The sequence below is a fragment of the Athene cunicularia genome, assembly GCF_003259725.1.
Source record: "Athene cunicularia isolate RWA chromosome 3 unlocalized genomic scaffold, athCun1 chr3_part1, whole genome shotgun sequence".
In the NCBI taxonomy this organism is placed as follows: Eukaryota; Metazoa; Chordata; class Aves; order Strigiformes; family Strigidae; genus Athene; species Athene cunicularia.
In genome coordinates, this window is record NW_020799097.1 from 43,003,445 (window position 1) to 43,020,795 (window position 17,351).

General features: G+C 33.5%; 1 protein-coding gene across 1 annotated transcript; it reads left to right on the forward strand.

Annotated features, from left to right (window-relative positions):
- The first annotated feature begins 1,883 nt into the window (after positions 1-1,883).
- On the forward strand, positions 1,884-15,772 carry MANEA (mannosidase endo-alpha). Its single transcript, XM_026845159.1, has 5 exons — positions 1,884-2,052; positions 2,673-3,265; positions 6,515-6,624; positions 9,721-9,797; positions 10,479-15,772. The coding sequence occupies exons 2-5, from the start codon at positions 2,716-2,718 to the stop codon at positions 11,113-11,115; spliced, it is 1,374 nt and encodes a 457-aa protein (XP_026700960.1). The 5' UTR covers positions 1,884-2,052; positions 2,673-2,715; the 3' UTR covers positions 11,116-15,772.
- Positions 15,773-17,351: the final 1,579 nt, after the last annotated feature.

Genomic DNA, 17,351 nt, shown 5'->3' on the forward strand with positions numbered 1-17,351 from the left:
TCTGCTGTGGCACTAGTGTTGATGAGCATAATTTATCTATCACTGTTTCTAAAGAGTAGCTCTGAACAAGCATTGCCAACCTGTAGCTTGTCAGTGCTGCTTTTGCAGTATAGGTATCTATGCCAGGACTGAATTATGTCATCATCATTGGAACTGATGTCTCCCCGAAACACAAGACAAGCTGTCACTTGTTCTAGAAATTTTGCACTTGATGCTGAGCTTATATATAAGCATACTAGAGGTTCATAATATACTATGGTAGACCAGGGTCTGTCCTGATGCTAGTCAACTTTTAGTAAGTATTCTGCTCACTTTTTAGCAATTTTCATTTATAATTATTGTTTTTTCAAGTTTTCATAATTCAGTTTATTCATATATAAATTTCATTTTTGTTGCCAAATATTCCATTGAAAAATTACTTGTTGAAATAAGAACATGGAGCACTAAGATCAGTTCTTGACACTTCAGAAAAAGCACTTTATGATAGCAAAATCTTGATGCAGTAGAGGAGGAATTTAATAGCAGACATGTCAAAGAATAAAAAGGACCAGTTTCTTTGATATGGAGTAGGAACTCCCAAAGGAGAGTCATTATAAACATTCTAATTATAGTCATTACAGTTATTAATTCTTTTTTACAGAAATGATGAGATAAAATAATAATTGTAGAAGTAATTTATCACTGGCAGGTCTCTATGTTGTTTGATGAAGATCAGTAGCATCTGGGTTAAACTAAATAAAATTGAATACTTTAATACATTAGCCAGATGAATTATATTGTTTCATTAAAAAAAAATAAATAAATCCTGATCCTTTAGAAAACTTCAGTTTAACTAATCTGAAAATTGAGTTATCTCCCAGGGAGGGGTAGCATTGTAGACTAGAAAGAAAACTCAAAAGGTCAGGAAAAGTAGTAGAAGTAGTTTGAATATATTTAAAGTGAGTAAAAGAAAAATGTTCTAGACTCCATATAATCTTGGATAAAATTCTAACATCTTGGAATAGATTATGAGCTATAGAAAAAGAACCCTATAATTTGATGTAAAATTATGTGAAATCTGTTAATAAATGTCTAAAATGAAGTACTATAAGCATATATATGCCATAAAATAATTTTTCCCGACAGTAGCTAAACGCACGGTTTCGCAATCCAGTGGGGCAAAATGAGCAGCATCATTTTTGTTCCCTTCCCCCATCTGTGCTATTAACTTTTGTTGGTATTAGTGCTGTCATACTTATTCAGCTGAGGCAGCTCTCTAACAAGGCAAAAAGTGCGTAGGGGGTTTTTGTTGTTTATTTTTGAGATGTTAACAGGGTTTTGCTGTTGAAGTGTATAAGTGGCATTACTGTGAAAACCAGATGAATCCCAGAGGTAACTAAAAGCAGACAGCAGGATGAACAGATTAAGGTTGGAAATGGAAGCAGAACTTCCCTTTTTGGCAGTGTCATATTGCTAATCCAATTCAGGCTGTATTGTTAAAAAGCATATTCTAAAATTCCTTATCTAAAATTATCACAGCAGTAACAAATAGAGTGTTGTGACAACTGAGCTGTATGTTAATGCACTCTAACAGTAGTAGAAAACATTGGGAGGAAACTAGTGTGAGATAATTTTATAAGTATTTTAAAACAACCTGTGTATATCTCAGTAAATGAAAGTAAGACTCTAAAATTTGGAGGTCAGTGATAGAAATACAAAGTCACAGGTATGTTACGTCTAATAGCTGTTGAATTAGAAATTTAAGATTTTCAAGTTTAGTGTTAGTTTTATGCATAATCTTTTTCACATAATTCTGTGGTAACCTAAATTTTGTTAATCTTTTTCTCTGGCTGTCTTGTGTTTAATGCTGAACAGAAATTAAATTTATAAATAAAGTAATTGGGCATTCAATTATACTGATTTTTCTTCCCCCCTACTTTCAGGTCTCAAATCTTGCCGTGTACTATTAGTCTTGTTTTGAACTTAATCTTGGAATTCTACATGAAGTGTCATGCGGCTGTGACATTGTACTAACAGGCTGCCAGCAGCTAACTTACAGGCTTTCTGGTTGAGGTATGTCCTTAATGCTGTGCTATTTTTTGTTTACAGAATTCAGAAAACAAAATTTTAGATCTTTAAAGTTGCAGAGCATCATTGTTTCAGGTTTAATTTGCAATTGTATTAAGTCAGAGTATCGGTTAACTACAATGAAGTTGTTTGTCTGAAGCCAGTAAATAGGTTAGCAAACAAAACCTGTTCTGAACATAATGTACTTCTGTCATATTGCATTTTGTCCTTTACTCTTGTTCTGCTATGTTCTGCTTTTTTTCTTCTATTTTCTGAGCTGTTTATCTATCAGACTTGTCAAAATATGATAGTTCTGAAATAATGGAACCAGAATTTCCATTTACTGGGATTTATTTGGGCTAGGAAAACAATGAAGTTCAGAAGTAAGATGTTTTATGAAGTATGTGAGTCCAGGGTGGCAGAACCTCAAAATCTGACAAATGTTCTCAAATCAGAAATGGTTTTTTGTTCTCCCCCCCTCTGCAAACAACTGTTAGTTTCTCACTCAGTGTATGTGTCACGTTTGTGTACATATTATTTCTGTTATGTAGGAACTTTATGAAGCTTTAATACTGTTGAATTTGGTAATAAGAAGTCTGACTTAAAAATATTTGTCTTTTGCTCAGTTGTGGCCAAAATCCTTCTGTTTGGATTCTGAACTATGACATCATGGCAAGATTTCGCAGAAGAACATGCATCATTTTGTTGCTTTTTATTTTGTTTATTTGCTCCATAATGATGGCTTTGAAGACTCTGAGACCTGATAGAGCTGGATTTGGGGATCCATTTGGACTTGGTTTGTTGCCTGAGCTTCAACAACGGACAGTGCATTTAGATAATAAACAGAATTCATTAAATAGGGTTCAAGGAGATACTGTAACGCGTGTTGGTAATTTGCATAGTATCGCAGTCAACACTATGAAAGCATCTATGCCTCCTGTAAACAAGCTGGAAGAAGAGCTGTCTTCTCCTAATTATAACTTTCACATATTCTACTATAGTTGGTTTGGGAATCCACAGTTTGATGGTAAATATATTCACTGGAACCATCCGTTGTTGCCACACTGGGATCCCAAAATCGCAAACAATTATCCAAAAGGAAGGCATAATCCTCCTGAGGACATTGGGGCCAATTTTTATCCTGAGCTCGGATCTTACAGTTCCAAAGACCCTTCTGTCATAGAAGCCCACATGAAACAAATGCGTTCAGCTTCAACTGGTAATGAATGTTAACATTTCAGCATGTTGTTCATTTATCCAGCCTTAAATATGAATGAACACAACTGACCCGTTCTGCCATTTTTCTATGTAATTCTGAAAATGTGTGAAACTAGTAAATATCATTGTATTTTTGAGTTTTAATCCCCAACTGCAACTACATCTTCAAAGCTGTGTCTGATGAGTGTAATAGCACAGAAACATAAGAACTGTATTTGTAATCCTGTAGGTGTAACTGATAACATATGTAGAAAATACAGAAACCATTGCTAGAATATATTGTCTGCGTATTTTATTTTTGGAGATAAATACTTCAGCTTTAAGAACAGGTTTCAGTAAATCATGTTAACATGGTTATGGAGCAGTCTGTTCAAATAGGAGTGTTTTTTTCTTTTCTGGATTCTTTGTGTGTAATAATTATGTATTAATTCGTATCTTGAGCATGTAGCATTGTAGCTTTTATATTTATAGGTGTTCTCATTTAGGTATACAGATGTCTAATCCAAACCTTCTTTGGTACGATTGTTTCAACATAGATAATTACAATTTATTTCTTTGACCAAAAGTATATTTTTTCCCAATAGAAACTGATGTTTCCTTTCTCTAAATAAGATGGACCATGTATATAAAAATATTCAATATATTTTTGGTGTCATTCTTTGTTGTTGGGCTTTATGGTCCTTTTTATGTTCATCTTCTTTAAAATAAGCAGTCATATAGACTAATATTAAACTCTGAACAGCTGCAGAGAAATCTCAAGTATTAGTTGCCAGTAAGCACTTTTTTAGTCTTGTCTAAAGTGAAATAATGCATGATAGTATGACGGAAGCAGAGAGGGCATTTGCAGATTTAGAAATATCTGTGATATTTATCATCCTCTTAAAACAAATGTCTAATAAAGCTGAACTGGTGGAAAAGGCACCAAAATGCTTTGCAAAATAAGGGGGTTTTTAGTAGCTTAAATTAGTTTTCTATTTAAAATTCAGCAATGTGAATGAGTGCTTCTTGTGACATACTCTTTATAACATATTACTGATACTTGTCAGAAGTTATTTTTTTCTGCTGTTATTCTAACATGGATTTAAGTACATTTGAATGTGTTCTCTTCCATCTAGATTTGACCAACATAAATCATCAACTTTTTTTCTCAGGTCATTATTTCAAATATTGCATCTTCCTTAATAAGAATTATACTTTGCTCATTTTTTGTGTACCGTGAGGTTGACTATTTACAGTTTCTCTTTGTTTCTTAGCCAATATATAATCTATGACTTCATTTTACATTCCTTCAAATAATCTTTCTTCTAGCCTTTTTTGAGGCTTTTTCAAGAATCTTACAAAAAGGAGAAAAATGTAAGTGGTTCTTTCTGCCATTATTGTATAATGATCGAAGTCATACAAGCGATTTGAGCAGCAGGAGTGTCATGCAGTGCTTCCTTGTATTCTTATATTTTACAATTCTTCCCTTATTGGTTTCCTAGATTGTAACAGATTAATACAGTAGATTTATTCCTTGGATTACTTGGTGAAATTTATTTTATTGCACCAAACTGTTTTTGAAGTAGTCCAGTTTGAAGTCCTTTGCCTTGAATGACTCTACTCTGGTTTTAAACATTTATGCTATTTTTGGCATTGAGTCTATCCTTTTTTAGACTCCTGAAGTGGTACATAACTTTATTTTTTAACCACAGGAAAGAAAATATTAAGTAGCCTTTCTCAGGGAGAGGTCAATGCAAACATGCCTTTAGGTTCCTTGATGAACAGTTCTGTCTCCTGAACTCTTTCTTCCCTGTCTCCTAAAGCTACAGAAGAGGGACTTGACAGACACTGTATTTAAGATACCTTGACTGTTACCTGAGTTTATCGCTGCTGTTCTACTTGTCCTTTACATCTTACTCATTTGAATTTTGTCCTTTTCTTTCATAGGAAATAAAATATAGGGTGATAAAATGCAGTAAAATACTGCATTTTTCTTGTCCTTGAGCAGACTATCTCTTGTGATAGTCTATTATTTGTGATTCTCTTTTTGATAAAACGTGGAGAGAATATGCTGAATATAGTTGAACTAACTTATATATATAGTGAGCTCAAATTTCTGGTTTTGATGGTAGAAGATGATTGTGTATTCACTCTAATCTATGCTTTCTTTTTCATAATTTTGGACTTGTTTGTTTGGAAATTGTCAGTCAGAAATGTTATGTTAGTAAAATAGATAAAGTTTAGACTATATACTTCCCTATCTCTGTGATGTGATTTGTGTACTTAAATCTTTGCCTAGTTAAAAAGAATCACATTGACTTATTCTTCCATATTTTTTAAATAGTATTGTTAGGAAAATACTCCTACCTCAGTATTTCACTGTATTTCTTTCTGTTACCTTCTTCCCGATATTATTTCCAGCGACACACCTAAAAGGTGTAGTTTATTTATCTGACAGAATTTTATTTTAGAAGGAAAGTTTTTAGCCTTTTTGAAGAGATATGTGGTTTTTTGCTTTCATGGAGAGCATTAGGGAAATTTACAATATAGGGACATTGTATTTGTCGTCCTTTTTTTTGACAAATAGTCAAGGAATAGTAACATCCTTAAATTACTCACTTTTTTTTTTTTTTGTAACAAATGTGTGAAACTAGTAAATATCTGTATTTTTCATATGATTGGATGGGTGGATTACACCATATTAACTGCTTTTAGCAAGAAGGAAAGTTGTGGAATTATAGTCACTGCTTCTAGTATTAAATTGTTGTTTTGTTGTAGATTCAGAGGTACTATGCAGAAATATGGTAGGGGATAAAGTTTCATAAAATAAGAATCTCTTTTATCACATGCATAGCCCTTCTCTCTTGAGTGTTCTCTAACCTTATGTATCTTGATATTCTCTGGCTGTGCTGTGGCATAGCTGTAACACCTTAGTTGGGAGCATTCTCCTCCTCTTGGTACAACCTGGAAGCTAGGATGCTGTGCTGAAAAGTGGGTGGAAATGGCTCTAAGCGTTAGGCTTGGGACACTGAGCACAGATCTGTGCCCTTGACAGATGATCTTACCAGTGTTTGTTTTGTTGTCTTCTAAACAGAGAAATTAAATCCACTCTGAGAATACTGAGGTTTTGTAATTGGTTAAAAACTACTTTGAAATTCTAATTTATATTATGTGGATTTCCCATCAAACAATAATTATAACTCATTACAGTGTTATAGTGTACATGTTTTATGTTAAACAACATGATTTAAAACAAGTTTTGTATTTTCAGGTGTAATAGTGCTTTCATGGTACCCACCAGGTATGGCTGATGAAAATGGAGAACCAACTGATGATTTGGTGCCTGTTATTTTGGATTATGCACACAAATATAATCTAAAGGTAAAGTATTTTAAGATGCATAAAGTAGGACTACTTAGGAAAGTAACCTTGCTAAGAGTTTACTATGTTTGATTCATGGTGTAGAGCAAGAAGGCTTGTCATGTAAGAATCATAGAATACAAGGTTGGAAGGGACCTCAAGGATCATCGGGTCCAACATATTTGGCAAAAGCCAGGTGTAGACAAACAGCTCAGCACCCTGTCCAGCTGAATCTTAAAACTGTCCAATGCTGAGGAATCCACCACTTTGCTGGGGTGATTATTCTAGTGGCTTATTGTTCTCACTGGGAAAAATTTTCCCCTTGTGTCCAGTTGGAGTGTCCCTAAGGAGTAACTTGTACCCATAGCTCCTCATCTTTTCCATGTGACTCCTTATAAAATGGGAGTCTCCATCTTCTTTGTAGCCACCCTTCAAATACTGGAACGTGGTGATAAGGTCTCCCCTAAGCCTTCTCAAGGCTGAACAAACCCAGTTCTCTCAGCCTTTCCTCATCTGGCAGGCTGCCCAGCCCTTGGATCATCTTTGTGGCCCTTCTCTGGACCCTCTCCAGCCTGTATACAGTCTTTATTGTATAGTGGAGACCAAAACTGAACACAGGATTTCAGGTGTGCCCTGAAAAGTGCTGAGTATAGTGGGATAATGACTTTTTTATCTCTGCTGGTGATGCCCTTGTTGACACAACCCAGCATCCTGGTGGCTTGCTTTGCCGTGGCAGCACAATGTTTGCTCATATTGAGCTTGATGTCCACCAGGACCCCCAGGTCCCTTTCCACAGAGCTGCTCCCCAGTCTGTGCTGCGCTCCTAGATTGTCTTCCCAGGTGCAAGACCTTACACTTGTGGCTTCTGTTTCTGTCTTCTATTATGCTGCTTCTCTTTTGGGTCAGCAAAGCAGGTATAAGTGCCCTTTGAATTTCACTGAATTTTGATAAGATCTAAGCAATATTGTTGTATAACTAGAATAAATATCATATTCTGCCTTTTCTGTTTTGGTTCAGATCTAAAATTTACAGAGTCTAAGATGGTGTGGATTATTTTTTTCTTTTTAGGAAACAGTTTTAAAAATAATACATTGTTTTCAAATGAGTCTTCAGAGTTGAGGGAAATATTACATATTTTAAAATATTATGGAATACAGTGATCTGTAAACTGAGAAACTTGAAGAAAGAAGAAAGACCTCATTTTTTTCATTATCACATAACTTTCTGGCATGTGATCATAGAGGTCAGGAGCAAGCATCTATGAATGATGAAAAGGGATTTATAAGTTCTAGTTTGAATGAATGTCTTTATTCCAGAATGTATCAGAAACACTTGCCTTGGACAGTAGGGTCAGAGTTGCTGCTCTGACTTTAGGTTACTCCATGACATGACAAGATAGAAAGGCTGAATTACCAGTTTTCTGAAATAAGTGAAATATCAAATCAATTAAAGATTATGTGGATCGATCAATAGAATCTAAAATTATGGTTTGATTTTATTTTTAGAGTAAAACTTACATTTTCCCTTGAGATAAAGAAAACATGCATTGCCTTTTAGTCTTGCTGAGTAGTACATCTGAGTTTTTAAATTCTCTAAGTAGCTGTATGTTTGATCTCTGGAGCATGGTGTCTATACTGGGGACTAAAAATACAGCCTGTACATCTGCTCTGGTTTTAGTTGGTCATGCAAGTTGCAGATTCTCAGAGAAATTTTCTGTCACTAGTAGCAACAGTAGATTCTTTGACAAGCAGGAGGAAAGTAGGAAGGTTAAATGAGATACAGAATAATTTTGAAACTGTTAAAAATGCTGTGTGAATTACATTGTGGCATAAGTTGAACATATGTAGTAGGAAATTATTAAAAAGAAAAAAGAAGTATTATCCTTCCCTAGAATTTTAAGATCATCTGATGGAGCTTGCTCTCACCTAAAAGAACTTCTAACTTTCAAGTCTCTCAAGGGATCCAAGTCAAAATGAAATAAGCTACCAAGGAAAATGCAAGTAATAGTATGCTAATGAATGGAATATGGATGGAACTGCTGTTATTGCTTGGAATAATTAGTGGAATACAGATATTAAGTATAGATACTACCAAGGAATACTACCTTCACTGTAATGTTTTTAAACATTCTTGCACTAGTAATTCATTACAGTTAAGTGTTAGGAATGTCAGTAGACCAAAACCAATGAACAAATTGAATTTCTGTTATGTCTGCTAAAATATAGGACCTTTTGATTTGCCTGGTTTAATAGTTGGAAATGAAATACAAAATTATAGTCCTTTTCAACCTATTCTGTCAGTCCTAGTGATTTAGTCTAACACAGTATTTTTCTATAGTTTGTATCTAGTTGACGTAGATATTGACTCTACAATGGAAATTTGCTTCTGTTGCGGAGTTGTTGAATACTTCGTTAAATGCATTCTGCTTTTGAAAAACTAGTTACTTTGATATGTAATACACTTCCATTTAATTGTATGTTTGAAAGCAGTCGCATTTTTACATTGGAAAAACTTCACGTGTATAGGTTAAATAATTTCATAAGCTCCAAGCTTGACATTCAGAACACCAGCAGTACATTTTATTAGATTTAGTTCCAAAATTTTATTACTGTTGATAAATCTGTAAAATTGTAACTTAAAATCTATTTTGAGACTGAAAAGTCTCCTTAGAGAACTATCTATAGCAAATTTAGTACATTGCTTAGAAATTAAATATTAAAATGTTTCATTGGTTAATCAGTTCTTTGACATTTGAATAGATATTTTATTTCAATTTTTAGTTTTTGCTGTAGTTTTTTAAGTTTTCTGAAGCATGCTTACTACTCGCAGTAGCCTACGGAAAACAAAAACAGTGTTTTGTTTTAATGTAAAAAAACCTAAATATTTACTCTATTACCAAACTTTCTTGGATCCCAAGCTTTTAATCTTAGCAACGCAGGAGTTAAGTTGGGGTTGGATTATTCTCAAAATAGACTAACAAAATAGACTAACAAAATTGTTTGTTCTGTAAAGAGCCCTATTTAATGTAATTTGTACTAGCTTCATATAATATGTGGTGCCCATGTATTCAGTAGTATTTTATATTTGTGTTGCTCTTACTACATTTTCATCTTCCAGGTCACTTTTCATATTGAACCTTACAAAGATAGAGATGATCGCAGTATGTACCACAATGTCAAATACATCATTGACAAGTGAGTGCTTTCAGAATGGTTTCCTTGGGGGTCTGTTACATGCTGATTTAGGGGACTTCTTTATATTATCAAAATCTTGGAAGAATGTATAAAAATGTGTACTGAGACTGAAGAAAACTATAACAAACTTTGTTCATATTTCAGTGGTATAAAAGTCTGGTTTTTGAATAGCAAAGTGTGAATTTTACGTACTCAACTGTAAATTGCTTTCAACATTCATTAGTATCACAAGTCACGATACTTCTGATTAAAGCAGTTAATGTATTAGCTACATGATATGTAAATTAAACATACATTTTTATAGTGACAAACTAGCAGCTAGAGATTTAATATGTGGACCTCTGATTTTAATTAAGCTTGACAAATTCTATACAGGTACTTGTTTTGTTTATCAGTGCTACTTAGACTGTTTTACTTCATACTGAATTAGAGAACTGTCCTTCAGAGAAAACTAATACTTGACACTAGGTTACTAGTTTGTAGTAATTTAAAGGTTCTTTGAAGATTCATTATTTGATATTTCGGCAAACACTGGACTGAAAATGGTTATTAATTACTGTGTTTTAAAAGGCATGCACTGTCTTTTAAAATTAGTTTGTAGGAAAAGTCTTCAGCTCAGATTGTGAAACAGTATTTTCCAAATGACAAATTTTGTCTTAACGATACTTGTTTGCTTTATAGATATGGAGGCCATCCAGCCTTTTACAGGCATAAGACCAGCACAGGCAGATTTCTTCCCATGTTTTATGTTTATGATTCTTATGTAACGATTCCTGAAATATGGGCAAATCTGTTAACTGTTTCTGGATCCCAGACTATTCGGAATACTCCATATGATGCACTATTCATTGCACTTCTTGTAGAAGAAAGACACAAGCATGACATTCACAGAAGTGGTTTTGATGGAATGTACACGTACTTTGCCACCAATGGCTTCTCCTATGGCTCATCTCATCATAACTGGGCAAGTTTAAAAGCCTTTTGTGATAGTAACAACTTAATGTTTATTCCAAGTGTGGGGCCAGGGTATATTGATACCAGTATCCGACCATGGAACAACCACAACACCCGTAATCGTGTCAATGGGAAGTACTATGAAACTGCTTTCAGTGCAGCCCTTCTGGTGCGACCAGAAATTATTTCTATTACATCTTTCAATGAATGGCACGAGGGAACTCAGATTGAAAAAGCTGTCCCCAAGCGGACTGGACAGGTGGTTTACCTTGATTATAAGCCCTATAAACCAAATGTTTACCTAGAGCTTACTCAGAAGTGGTCTGAGAAGTACAGAAAAGAACAAGAACAGTGGCTTATGTGAGCTGTTGCTGCTGCAGTTGTTTCCTAACACGTTGACTACATTGAGAAAAAAATTGAGAGCTGAAAAATCTGTTATTAAATGTCTATATTATAGATGTTCAAATTATTATAGCTCTTGAATGTATATGCACTACTACTGAATTTGAATTCTGAAAAGATGATAATATTGGCATTTCTGTCTTATTGGATATTGTAGTTCAACAATATTCAGGGAAAATGCTGGGATTTTTTTTTTTCTTTTTTTTTCTTTTTTTTTTTTTTTGGAAACTTCATAACTTGCATGCTGATCTTCCAGAACGTCTGCATGGGATAACTACATGACTGAAGTAGAACAAAAATTTGGCATAGTTATACTTATTTCCTTTATTCTTGTGGTTGTGTTTCTAATCAAAATGATGCTGTAATCTAAATTTTTATCATGATAGCTTCTGCAGGATGCATGTCTGTAGTGTATGGAATAATCTACATCTACTGTTTTTAATGCTTTGCACACACTGAGTTCTTGACATTATGACTAGCTTGTGGTAAAAACACTGAAGAAGTATGTGTGATGCGCCACTAGTGGATTTTGTTTTAAAAAAGAAAAAAGTACTTGAAAGAATGAGTTCCAAAGAACTGCTGAAAGATTTCTAGTTTACATCCATTTGTTCTATTTGGTGCAGACTTTTGCAGATTACTGGATACTAACAGTAACATATTTTTTTCTGTGTTACTTTGAATTTAAAAAAAAAAGTATTTGAGAGTGGAAAAGATTTTTGTGAGGGGGGGAAAAAACCCCTAAACATTCAAAAAGTATACTAAAACTTCCATTCTTACATGTCTGCTAATTGACTGCAGATACAGATCTAGTGTGGTTTTTAAAATGTTAAAGATTCTAAAGCTAATATCTTAATAGTCCTACAATAAATATAATTTTAGGAAATGCTTTCTTGTTTCTGATTTAGGAGCAGTCTGGTTTGGAAGCAATGACAGAACTGCCCTTTAGTTTAATCTGTAATCTGAGATTTCTGGTTTTCATATAGTTCATCTAGTTGTTCCAGGATTCAGAGCAGTAGATACTAAAGTCTTGTTATCATTCAGCTAAGCTGCCTACCAATGCTGTCTTTCATACTGTGGTGTGGCTGGAAATGAGTACTTTCCAGACCTAAGAATCTCACATTTCAAATGTTGTGATTATTAATTGTTTTTCTTAATGGAGTTTGAAAGGATCAAGTCACATGGACATGTCTCCTCAGCAACCCCTTTTTTGGCATTTTCATGCAACTTCATAGGGATGTCCTGAATTTTGGAATAGTAGAAATTGCAGTGGTTTGTTTATTTGTAGCAAGTGTTTAATCTGTAGCAAAGTGGCTTTTTTTTTTTAGTTGTTTTTATTTACATTTATATGCAAGGTGCTGATCCTGTGGTTTAGTTCATATGCTGGAACTATTGTGACCACTAGAATTCCACTGGTTTCAGCAGGACCCATGGAAATTACATTCCTTACTTGGCTCTCACAGAAATCTCTTCATGAAGTTGTAAGATGAATGTGAGGACTTCTGGTTAAAAGAAGAAAACAAAACAGTGTGATTTTTTCCAAAAATTATTGTAATTCCAAATAAACATAAGCTAGTTACTACTAATATTTTTCTAGAGTCTTTCTGGTATGAGAGAGGTTTGTTTATGTATTTTTCTCTTATTTACAGTTTAATTCTCCTGTCATTTCTCTGCAGTTGTTAAAGAAATGAGGTATCATAATGCCCTCAGCTGCTTGAAAAAAAATTAAGAGATTGGGTGACATATATAACCTGGTGTCTTAAAGTGCACCTTGAGTTATTAGTCTTATTAATATCTCTTAATTTTTTGCATTTTTCTACAGCATTTCTGTGAACTCCAAAGTGCTTCTGAAAGAGATGTTTACTAATGCTTACTTTGTTTTACTTACTCTCAGGTGGATAAACTGAAGTAGATATAGGTATGACCACAGTCATAGAATAGTGTCTGAGACATATGAAGCACTTGCTAGACTTCTACCATTTCCAAGTTAACCACTTTTTATTAACAAGCTTTATTAAGGAAACTGGTGTATATGTTTTTACTAGAAATCACTTAAATAGCTATACATAATTTGTTATATGTTTATGCTTTTACAGCCTGAAGAACCCATATATTTATTTTAAATGTGAGGGAATAATTAAATATTGCCTATATTATTAAAAAAAAATCTGAAATCAAACCTGTTGAAAGGACGAGTCTCTGTTTTCCACCAGTCTTGTCATCCCCTGGTCTTTTCTCACTGTAGTAGTTTGAGTATTTTACTAGTCTTTACAACCCTGCACTCAGCTTTCAGCTCCTTACTTTCTCCTGGTGGCAGTTTATTTTCTCTGTGACAATAAAAGTTGTTCCTTTTGTTGCTGTTTATAGAAATGTTTAACATTTATTGTATTGTACAACTGAGATGATCTATCTTGTTTAAAATATAGTTTATGGTATCAGTGTAATGGATCTTCATTACTCTGAAAGACTTCAGTAGTTGCTGTAAAGGTATTATTTAGCCCTTGCCATGAAGTGGTATGGGCCATGACACAATTGGTGTCTAATGGCATCTTTAGAAGAATTTACAGAATTTCTGTAGAAAAGAATGAAGATTAAGTGCCTAGAAATTTGTTGCCCCTGAGCACTTACTTTATTATGTGCTTGATGTGTTTTAAAATACGAATATGCAACCTGATAAATATGTCAGAGTTTAGAATTTAATTTGATGATCCTAAGGAGAGCTGATAGAATAACAGCTACTAGAACTACCCCACCTGCCTGCCCGATACTTTCTCTGTATGTAGAGCAAGTATTAGTGCTACTTCTTCTTATAGGGGATGGAGAGTTTTACTGATTGACTGCTGCTGCAGTTATGATAGTTTTTGGAAATTTGAGTAAAAATAGATCTGTGGGAGAGGATTTGTACAAATGCAGAGGAATAAGATTGTTACACATCCACAGTTACTGGGGTGAGGGAGGTGAAAGGTGAATGTATTTAAAAGGCGATTGCTCCAAGCTTTACAGTTAAATTTAATTAAAAAGAAAACAAAAATGTGCAACCAAAATTAGGAGGGAGGGAAGAATATTTATTATGAGTTTCAGTTCTGAAGTAAAATTTAAGGAATATCTGAATAATATTTACTTTGGCTTCACACCCCTATTTATTGACTAATTGAAATAAAAATATTGTAATGATTACTTTGAATATTTTCACACTGATCAATTGCATTTGACTCATCTTGTTATATATAGTATGTTATACTACTTAGAGTGGTGTATTACATTTATATAGATTAGGCAAGTAACACTATGGGAAGATTTAGTAGAGATCAGGCCATACTACGCCTCTGCAAATATAGAAGTACCTGAAGTTATTGATCACATACTACTGACTGAGTATCCCCAGAGGGGAAGTGGTTTCTGAGACAAGTAGCAAGTCTTTGTAGTAAAAGAGAACTTCTTTTTAAAGGAAAATCTATAGCTTCATTTCTGCTTCTGTCAATTGTGATCAAGTAAATTGTTTTAGTTCTGTGAGCTGTTTCAGAACTGAAGCTTAATACATCTTCTCTGAAATAAGAATTTATATTAAATCTTGTATAGTAGTGCATGTTTCTCAGATCTATAAACTTGTATTGAATTTTGAGGGAAAGAACATGTGCATATGCTGTTACTACTTCAATGGCAAGCTGTAGATTATTGTGAATATAGTTTACTCATGTTCATCGTGTTTGTCTAGTGCCTTTCTTTTCAGGTGCCAGTGATTTCTCTCTTAAGAGGTTATTGAAGCAGAAGGGTCTTTAGTGAACTTATTTTTATTATGAAACTTTATGTATACACTCTGCATAGTTTGAATTAACACATTTTACACATAGCTCTTGGGTTCTTTTGAAAACATTTCACAGGAGTGTTTTCAGCACTGGATCTCTAGTAGGAGAATGTATCTCTGGGAACATAAACAAGGATGTACTGTAATTTAGGCCACTTTTTTTTCTGAATCTTATGTACCTAAAAAGGAAATAAAGTATTTACAGACAAATTATTTACCACTTAATGTAAGCTGAAAATCTCTCTCCCAGTCTTAAGGTATTTTACAAATGTTTGTCTTCATCTTTCTACTTGCTTAAGATAGTGTCAATATTACATTCCTTTTACTTTTGACCAACATGTTAAATGTTGCAGAAACTTCTAAAATTATTGTATTTCTAAGACTTCATAGTTGTAATAGTCAGTAAAGAGAATCTACAAGATTATTGGCACTGCAAGAAAGCCTGATATGACTTTGATATTGTATAGGTATGATTTTGCTGTGAATGGATAGTGTGTCTTTGCTATGTATTGAACATGAATTAAAAAAAAAAATGGTTTCTTTTAATACCCTATCTGGCTGTGGCAGAGATGCATTTGCTTACATGAATATATAAAAACAAGTGTGTGTATGTGTGTGTCTATTTATATTATATATGTGCATATAACTTGAAGTCATTATTTTTGAAGTACTATATCATTGTATTAAAATTACAAGCTGGATTATGCTACTTTTAAGTAAGCAATGTTTTTAATTCCCTATGATGTTTACAAAAAACCTAGTTATGTATGAATTCTTCCACAAACAATAAACATATGCCCTAAAAGTTTGATTTAAATGGAATGTGTCATAATATTTTTTTAATAATGAGTTTAGAAAGTGAATTTTTGCTTTTATATTACAGTATGTGTAGAATTTAATTAGACTGAAAACAACAGGCTTATCACCATGTTTTTAAACAGACTACTCCTGAAGTTTTTAGGCCTATTTCTATTACATCTTACTAGGCTACTAAGTTCACTTGTGCATAGTGTTACAGGTGTCTTTGAGTCCCAGGATATGACTGTCTTCTGACAAGGTAAAACTGCAGTTTACAGCTCATACAGAAGTTTAAGAGGGATGGACACACAAATAATTAAACTTGAAGGAGAATGGTTTAGAATTGAATACTACAGTGGGGTCAAAAAAGTATTTGTTGCATTCTGATAGAATATTGTGCTGTTCAGGTATAAAAACTGTAGGAGGTAAGGGGTTGCTATTTTACTTAATTTTCACAGAAATGTAAAACTACCTTCTTGGTATTTGAAAAATACATTTTGTTATTCCCAGCAAGCTAGCTACATTGTTTATACAGCAATTAAGGCTACTTTACGCACATAGTCAGTACTGTGTATTTCTGTACATGAATCAAAACTGTTTTGTAATGATGAATAATTTCATGATTTTGTGTTTCCTTTGTGTATCACATTGTGACTCTTCCCTGTAGTTAAGGAAGATTATTTTGCTCCACAATGCAAATGATTTCTTGAAAATTTTCTGTCTCAGGAAATGCAAAAGGTAATCAACACAAGGTGTACTTGAAATTTGAACTTACGTATGTACCTGTAATTTACACTTTAGTAAGAGTACTTCTGCATTTTAGTAGATAAAATATCTCATAGACTGTTCCATGTCACTTGATGTAAATTTAGTAGAAAATTAACAATAAAACAGTATTTATGGTCTTTTTTATTTCATCTGATCACTTTCTATATATACAATGTGATATGTATATTCAATAAATTCTTTGTGTGAAAAATAGGGAAGAAAGACTATGTTAGTTGTTTTTTTCAGCTGAGCAGTGTAGAGGAAACTAATACAACAAAAAGCACCTATAGCTTTTGCTTTTTCAACTTCAGTTTAGTCACATTTTAAAAAATACTGTGAAAATAATAGAATATCCAGAAGTTTAATACAATAAAAATTTGAAAAATTAATTCCCTACACTTTTTAATGGTAGATTTGGAGTAAAAATATCTTACGCTTATCATATTTTTTTCAGTATTTTACAGATAGAAAGGTAGTCTGTTAAGCTGGAGTCAAGGAACAAGATACATATGTTGTCATGCAGTGTGATTATTGAATGTGATGAGAAGAATTCTCTGTATATTCCATTATTGCTACTACTTAAAACTGTCTTAGCATATTCAAAAATAGGGCCTTTTAAAAAATTTATTCTGATCTTACCATATATGTATGCACACAGAATTCGTTTTTTGCCATTTCTATGTGGAAAATATAACTTTCCTTGTATGACAGAGGAAATATAGTGCTGTTTTACACAGTTTCCAGGTCTATGCCTGTCAGTGTTCATGGAGTGATCCAGAATGGCTCTCTTGTTGATCCTAGTGGTTAAGCAATGGATAGTCGGAAGTAAT